At 41.1% G+C, this 8606-nt stretch overlaps 1 protein-coding gene across 1 annotated transcript in view; it reads left to right on the forward strand.

Annotated features, from left to right (window-relative positions):
- LOC107602810 (ephrin-A2) overlaps positions 1–8606 on the forward strand; it is a 169298-nt gene that overhangs the window by 132391 nt on the left and 28301 nt on the right. Inside the window, exon 2 of the mRNA XM_016295400.1 lies at positions 2198–2490. Within this exon, the coding sequence (XP_016150886.1) occupies positions 2198–2490 (293 nt within the window). The remainder of the gene's footprint in view (positions 1–2197; positions 2491–8606) is intronic.

Here is an 8606-nt window from a genome sequence, read left to right on the forward strand (position 1 = left end):
GAGGACATTTTATAGTTTGTAAATGTATTTTGTTTCATTCCAAAAACCTGCCTCCATATCAAAGATGTGGTCCAAATGCAAAGACTTTGGTAGGCAGTTTAATGCTGCCTACTAAGAAACCTTCTTTCGGCCAAATTTGGCCAAATTCAAAAGCCACACAAATTTAACTTGATGAAAAATGGCAGGGTGGTGTAATCTTTTATCTCTTGCAAAATATTATTTTAACAAAACACCTGCTTCCGCACTCGTGACAAACCAGCTGGAGCTTTGGATCGTATTAATGTAATCTTCACATTGTGAACAGAATAAGAGGTTTAAAGATCTCAGGTTCGCACACAAACATACATGTGTGTCTTTTATTATGTCTGTGTCTACAATGCATCCTGTATTTTGTAAGGTGAAAACCATATGTAATTAGCTAAGGCTAGATCCTGTCAAAATGAGACAGAGACATGTTGGATCAAAGACCTTCCTTGTAGAATATTTTTATTAAGTCAGCATCAGTATTATGAATTAATTAAATTTTTAAAAAGTCAGGCTGGTATAATCTTTTTTTATCTCAGAAAAAATAATTTTAACAAAACTGCTTCACTGCTTATTGGTATTAGAAAAACCTTTGTCTGCAAAATCCAAGTAATGTGGTGCTGAACTAACATTCAGAAACATGCAGAAATTAAATCATAAAACAGAAAATTATATCATAGAGTGGACCCTTGCATATCTGTCAGGATCAATTAGTCTCTTAAAATACTAAATCATTTGACCTTTTTATGACATGTTAAGGTTAGTTCAGATTGTAAAATGTAATGTGGTGCAACTCGCCAAAAACTGTACATTTATGAATAAATTATTCATGATATTTGTGAAAATACTTTTATCTTTGAAAACAAATACTCATGTATTTAAGATGTAAGGAAAATATATTTGTTTTTACTTGATATTTACACTACATGACATGCTTTTTTATTATTTTGTGTCATTCTTGCATCATCTGTATTTTTATAAAGCATGAGTCGCTGCTGCCTATGTAGAATGTTTCAAATCTGTCATTTATGAGATTATATTTCAGTATGAATGTAGGCAAGTTTTGGCACAGACCTTTTGTATATAGGGTTTTGTTGACCCTGTGCGTTTCTTTTGATTTCATCTTGTCTTTGTTTCACTTTGATATTCTGCTAAATTGGATGAAGCACGCTGGTATGGCTTCTTATAGTGTGATCAGTTGATTTGAGTTTGCTGTGTTATGTTCTGTAGTGTCTGTAGTGAAGGGGGCTGCTTTGATGGCATAGAGAATGGAGGATGGAGCAGGTGTGTCAACCGCACTGGTGACAAACCATTAGAGTCTCTCGGCTGGAGCCGTTAGATCTTATTCATGTAATCTTCACACTGTGGACAGAAAAAGAGGATCTGAAGAACTCATGTTCGCACACACACGTGTGTGTTTTGCTGTTTCTCTCTACAATACTTCCTGTTTTTTTGAAAGGTGAAAACCACATGGTTAGCTAAGGCTGGATCCTTTTCAAATGAGCTGCAAGGCTTCATATCATTATCAGTAAGTAAAAAGCCATATTTAATATCAGAAAAATAAAAATTACCTCACTTTTCAAGCAAAACCACTGTGTTTTACAGAAGAAAGTCATATATGTGACTTTGGGGTGAATAAATTGGCTTGAGGGTGAATAAATAATGACAGAATTGTAATTTTCGGTTGAACTTTCCTTTTAAGTGTCCAAATGCTTTTTAGTACCACTGTATTCTCTGCACATGAAGTCACAGATCCACTGAAGTAACTGCAGTTTTTGCGTCTCAAGTCATACCTTCCTGCAGGTGCTCAATTTGTGTCTAAATTGCCCCAGCCAGCAAACTCATTTCAGAAGAGCTGGGCTGAAGCCAGACCATGTGAAAACCCTTAATGAAGTGGCTTTCTCTCTCTGAAGCCCTGTCAGTCTCTGCTCATCCACTTCCACTTGGTCATTCCAGTCAGTACAGCCTTTAGCTCCAAGTCCCCCTTCAACCAATCCCATCCTGTCACATACAACATGGAAAATATCTCCACTATGAGTGACAGGAGCTACTAGCAATTTCTTTTTCGAGCTTTGTGTTAAAAGATGTTACGTTCTCAATCTTCAGCCTGTCATTGTGATAACTTTGGCAGTTTTGTGGATCTCAAGTAAGTTGTTTGTGTTTATTTCCTCAGATTCTTGCATGGTGAATACACAGTGGAGGTGGCCATCAATGACTACCTGGACATCTACTGTCCACACTATGAGGACCATCATCCACAGGAGCGCATGGAACGCTACATCCTTTTCATGGTCAACTATGATGGCTACACCACCTGCAACCACCACATGAAAGGCTTCAAGCGCTGGGAATGCAACCGCCCAATGAGTCCGAATGGGCCCCTCAAGTTCTCAGAGAAGTTCCAGCTGTTCACACCCTTCTCTCTGGGCTTCGAGTTCCGCCCAGGCCATGAATACTACTACATCTGTGAGTAACCTTCTCCTTTCTTACTCTCAATCTTCAACTTCGAACCCCTCGTCTGCGTTTTCTTGTGACCAGGTGTCAGTATGGCCCCAGGGTGCAATCATTCACTGAACTGATGGTTGTTGGGTTACAGGAATTGGGGTGTAGAGGGCAAAGGAAGACTTGATAAGGACGAACAGACTTCACAACAACATCTGATCAATAACGTGTCACACAGTTCAGTCTGCTGAAACCTGTTATGTGGTCTCTAGAGACATATGGCTGAATGAACAAATAAAATACGTGCCAGTCAATCATTGGTTAATGCTATAACAATATAGTTTAGGAAACGGATACAAAGTGTTACTGAAACTTGAAATTACAGCTTACACATCTTGAATTTACATAAAACTAATTTGTTATGCACAATGTTGTATACGATGCAGTGACTCATCTACAGTTTCCGGGTTTTACTAGAGTACACAAATAGTAACATAAGTTCCCTGATTTGACTTACTCACTCAAATTTTTCTTTGTGTTGTTATTTCCCTGGTGTTGGTTTCTAAAGGAAGATTTTATCAGGTTTGATGAAGATTGAAGGAATGGGTCTCACACATCAGCAGGAGTTAAAGGGATAGTTCACCTAAAAAAATGAAAATTGTCATCACCTTCTTATAATTCCAAACTTGACTTTTTCTTCAGTGGAACATAAAAGAGAAATTTAGCAGAATGTTCATGTTCATGGGGACCGAGGGCTGTTAAGTTCTAAAAATGACTAAAAGCACCATACTTATTGTATTTTTATGTAAAAAATAAAATAAAATACAGCATTGCTGTGCAACTTAAAATATATATGTAGTCATTTATAAAGCTTGATAGCCCCTAGCCACCATTCACTTTCATTGTATGCAGTACTTCTCCTTTTGTGTTCCAAACAAAGTTATACAGATTTGGAATGAGATGAGGGTCAGTGACAACATTTTAATTAAATGGTTTTAATCTATGGCATGCATATGTATACATACAGTTTTGTTATATTTTCACCAAATTTCCACAGACAATATCAAATCCACCATGCATTACCAAGAACTAGTCAATCTTTTTTTGACTCAAACTTGTTCATGTGTCCACGTTGACATATGCAACATTTCTGCACCATAGGAAGTGTTCTTCAGAAGGCTGTTGTCTATGTTGCATTTTAGTATGGCATGCCAGGTGGACAACTCTTTTTCCAGTGGCAGCCACTGTAAACATATCAAAATGGTTTAAAAATCAGTTATCACTGTCATTTAAATGTCTGCCGTGCTCTGTTGCTTTAGTTGAAGTCACATTTGGTGCAGTTGGAGCTGGAGACATTTATTATAGCGATTTGAATGTCTAGGAGTTTAATCAGAGTCGTCGAGGCAGAAAGGCCAGTTCTACTGAACTCCCTTGGGAGCAGAGTTTGGCAGTGTCCTGATGCGTCCGCCTGATGAAAATGTCAATTTGTTGAATGGCATGTGTACTATTAGCTGTGCACTTTGCCGCTCTGGGTGAGATCAGTGCAAAACGAGTTACCGAGGCCATCATGCGTAAATGTCCAAATTATGCTGATTGGTCAAATCATATTTAACAGAAGGATCCTGATGGGGGTAATTGCATCCACAGCTTCTGGGGTGCCAGCCATTACCATTTTTCAGATAACAACAGGTAAAAGCCATTAACCTGGAGGGGGAGTTTTTGGCTCGGGATGGTGCCCGGACGACAGGCCTGACACCTCGTCCTCCGGAGGCAGCCCGCCCACCACCTCAAGGTCAGCCCTTCGCCTGGCTGGACGAATCGAGTGGGGTTCTGCTTTATCCTCTTCTTTCGCTCTCTCTTGCATGACAGGGAGGAATTTGCCGAGGTGCATCTGGTCCTGTTTCACTAATGGTCTTTTGAAAGGTGTCCTTTGGCCTGATAAAAAGGGCTCCCGCTGGGCACAGGCAAAAGAAAAAGGCTCAGGGCAGCACGCAGCATGCATTAATGAGGCAATTTCTCCTCTTTTTTGTTTTTTCCCCCTCTTTTTATTCTCACTTATGCTTTTTTCCTGTATGTGTGTGTGTGTGTGTGTGTGTGTGTTTATTCCAACTTTTAGAAGAGAGAAGGGACTTTGAGAGCAAAGTTTTCATGTGATAAAAGAATGCAGCTTTTTATCCTAAACGAATGCAGCTCATTAAGTAGAACAGCATGATTTTTACCGCTCACCATGCTTGCAGTGTCCCGGGTTGCCTTAGAACTGGCCCTGTGCCCTCAGAGCTCGGCAGTTCAGAGGTTTGGGGCTCAAGGGGACCCAATCTGTAGCTCTGCTCATGACTATAAACCTCCCATTGTGTGTCGGGACACCTGATCCTAAAAGCATAGTCACACAAATTGCTCTTTTGAAAGCTAAAAGCACATTTGTCCTAATAATCGCTGAAGAGTCATTTCTAATGGTCATGGCCATCTGTTGTATATAACAGCCAAAGATTTAGAGGCCAGAAATACTAAACAGGTTTTAAGGTTAGGTATGAAAATCTGAGGGCTTTCTGTGCTTAAAGGAGTAGGTTTACCCTTTACCACTCTAAAAATGGATTGTTGACCATGCTAACTTTTATCAACGCCTTATGGTCTTAATGAGATAGCTCACCTAAAAATGAAAATGTTATTCTAAACATAACTATTTTACTTGGCAAATTGGTGATGAATTCGTACAATTTGAGTAATGCGAAAGAATATGATTTTTAGAACAAATAAAAATGAATAAACATGAAGGTCTGACCCATATCCCACTTATAAAACTAACTCTGAGTTGGATGTAAGCAGATTATACAAAAAGGTACAAATGTGATACAAATTTGTCAACAGTTCACCTAAATGGAGAATAGTTATGAATTGCTGTGATGTTGTGTTGTCCAAACCTTTCTGACTTTTTTCTTCAGTAGAACAAGAAATACTGTAAAAGCAGAAAATTACGTGAAGGTATGAAGCAGGACAGACACTGTGAAGCTCCAAAAAGGACAACAAAAAGCACCATAAAGTATAAATCTCATGCACATTTAAATATGGAACATCAAGAATAATCTTAAATGTCTTGTAACCAATCACATCAACGCAAGTTTGAAGGGGGGAGCGGAGTCAAAAGTAACAGTTTTTATATTATATTATTTTATTTTTATATTAATTTAAACAATTATTATCAAATAATTATATTCATTTAATAACATAATATATCTTAGTGTAGGCTATATATTTAGAGTTTTATAATTCATTATATTCTTGTTGATCCACCAGTTCACATTTACAACTGCGTGTTTTCTGCGTAAAAATAAGAGGGGTTTTTGGCTTATTGAAAAAGTCAAATTCATTCTCTGCCAGCAGGTGGCGCTTTTCGCCAGGAATATAACCGTTTCCCCGGTAACCGCAGTAAACAAATTAGCGCATCACCTGACTTTGAAACTTGCAGTGCTCATATTTAATCAATTAAATAGCCTTTTGAAGTGTAAGCTACAGTATATCTCATTATACATGTAAATATACATTTATGTGTATATTTAGTTTTTTTCACTGGAGCACCACCTGAGTGCCAGTGATCTTTCCTTCCCACGGTACTACCTGCGCACATATCAGTAGCACCACTGGGCTGTAGGTTGCCATGTTGAGGGGACAAATGGGTTGAAATTTGTATATGTCGATCGTGTGAGAAAGATGCGTTTCATACAAGATCTGACAACTGGACAACCTTGGAATTTGTTGTCGTGATTATCCATATAATGAGGTTTGACCCATACAAATTACGGGAGTATTACCGGAAGCGAATGTATCAAACATATAAAATACGGCCAGTGGGATTTTTTTTTTAAAGAAAGATTCAAAATACGGGAGAAATATGGGGAAATATTTAAACGGGATGATAGCGGGATAGAATGGTAAAATACGGGAAAATCCCGGGAAAAACAGGAGGGTTAACAGGTATGCACTAATCAAAATTAAAAGGTTTTGGAATAGCATGAGGGTGAGTAAACGGACAGAATTTTCATTTTTGAGTAAACCATCTCTTACAGTTGAGTGTGATTCGTAAACGTGCTGCTAGTCTGACCCAAAGCAGGCACAGGGTGTCTCGAGTGGGTATCACTTCAAATATCATGGCTGTCCAGGAAATTGAGGTGGTGAGCATCACAGAAATGTCGCTAAACCAGCAGGGCGTCCCAGATCTTCCTTCCAGCCATGGGACGTTGTCACCCCAGTTGTGAGGGGAAAATGGAGACAGAAGAGGGTCAATCACAGAAAAAAGAATGGAAAGAAAGAACCCAGGGTTCAAAGTTTGCACTCAAGGCTGGGTGTTTCTTATGCCTGTCCTGAGCTGTTTTTAATGCAGTCCGCCCTGACGCTCGGTGCGTGACCTGCTATTGTGCACATTTTGTTTCAGACAGCGGCCTGGGCTGAGAAGTACTTAGTCTGGCTATTCATCAGACGAGGCCGTCTCCTCCTCCAGAGAAGTGTTTGGCTACTATCAATATTGTTGCTGTCATGGCCCCTGGGGTTATGAGGCAAAGGGCTCTGCCATGGGGTTACTGGGCGGGTGACCGAGGCTTAGTTTGGTTATCCCACAACAATAGAGGATGTCCATCACCTTTGGGTCAACCCCGCCTCGACCCACCGGAGAGGGTGACTGAGTTAATGGCAACTGTGACATTCTCACAGGCCTCTGTGCTTGAATACAGCAAATGGGAATTTCACACACACACACACACACACACACAGTACATCAGATGTCTGATAGCCCTCAGAAAACAGAAAAAAATGTTTTATCTCAAAAATCTAAAATCTCTTTTGTTGTCACTTTTCTTCATGCGTACATAATGATAAGTTAATTTCTGTGTATGTTTATTCAGCTTGATAATTTTTGTTTCACCTAAATACATTTTAATGATGAAATGTAATTTTTAAAATGTTAAAAAACAGCATACAGCATTCAAGAAACATTTTGTAACATCATAATGTAACACCCCTGTAGACGGTTTATTGTGGTTTCTTCCCCTTTTGTTGGTTTAGCCCGTACATTTCATTAGTTAATTACCCTCATTGTGCTCACCTGTCTGCCACTAATTATCTACCCTTTATTAGTTCCTGTCTGTCTGAGCCTTGGTGTCGGTTATTGTGAATGTTACCCCGAGTGTGTGTGTGTGTCTCATCTTCCTGAATTTGCCTTGTTGTGTCTACATTAAAAGTAATTATTGGAATCCTTGTCGTCGTCCTCGTCGTCCTGCCTGCCTCCACACAACGTGACCGTGACAGAATAACCGACCCAAAAGTAAAGTATAGCGGCGTATTTCCCCTCGGTTGTTTTTCCGGTTTTTGTCTTTTTTTATTTTATGGAATACCCCGCATTCCAAATCCTCCTGCTGGAGCAGGGGGAACGCTCTCTTGAGGACCACACGGACGACTTTCTGTCCCTGGCTCACCTCACGCACTACCCGGGCAACTGCCTCTGTACATTCTATCAAGTTGGACTTAATGCCACCACACGAGCACAGTTGTCCGGGGATGGTCCTCGAGAGAGCCTCGCCGCCTTCATCATGTGGGTGCTGGTGTCCTGCAAGTCCCATCTGACCATGGACATCGCTGACAACAACACCAGCCCCACTCTGGACCCTGAGCCCAGCCCACCATCTCCCCGCGGTACGGAGCATAAGCCTGAGCCCACCGATGGCGGAGAGCCATTTCCCACCGCGATCAACGAGCCAGAGCAAAGCCAAGTGACTGAGCGGAGGATCACCTCGGATGTTGAGCCCAACCCGTCAGACCAGGTGCGAGAGCCGGTGACAGTGTCCACCACGAGGCAGCAAGCCATGGACGGTGTGAGCGCGGAGAGGTGCTCCGTTCCCTGCATCATGGCTGAGGGTGAGTTGACTATGGCGTGACATAAGGGCCAGAAGATGGAGGGAATTCCATGCCAAAACGAGGAGGAGAGACCTCGGAATCCTCAGTTTAGCACAGGAATGGCTCCCGATCCCCTGTCGAGCCTAGGAATGGCTCCCGGTCCCCTGTCGAGCCTCGGAATGGCTTGGGATCCCCTGTTGAGCCTAGGAATGGCTCCCGATCCCCTGTCGAGCCTAGGAAAGGCTCCCGATCCTCTGTCG

Source organism: Sinocyclocheilus grahami, unplaced genomic scaffold, assembly GCF_001515645.1.
Source record: "Sinocyclocheilus grahami isolate Dianchi unplaced genomic scaffold, SAMN03320097.WGS_v1.1 scaffold335.1, whole genome shotgun sequence".
In the NCBI taxonomy this organism is placed as follows: domain Eukaryota; kingdom Metazoa; phylum Chordata; class Actinopteri; order Cypriniformes; family Cyprinidae; genus Sinocyclocheilus; species Sinocyclocheilus grahami.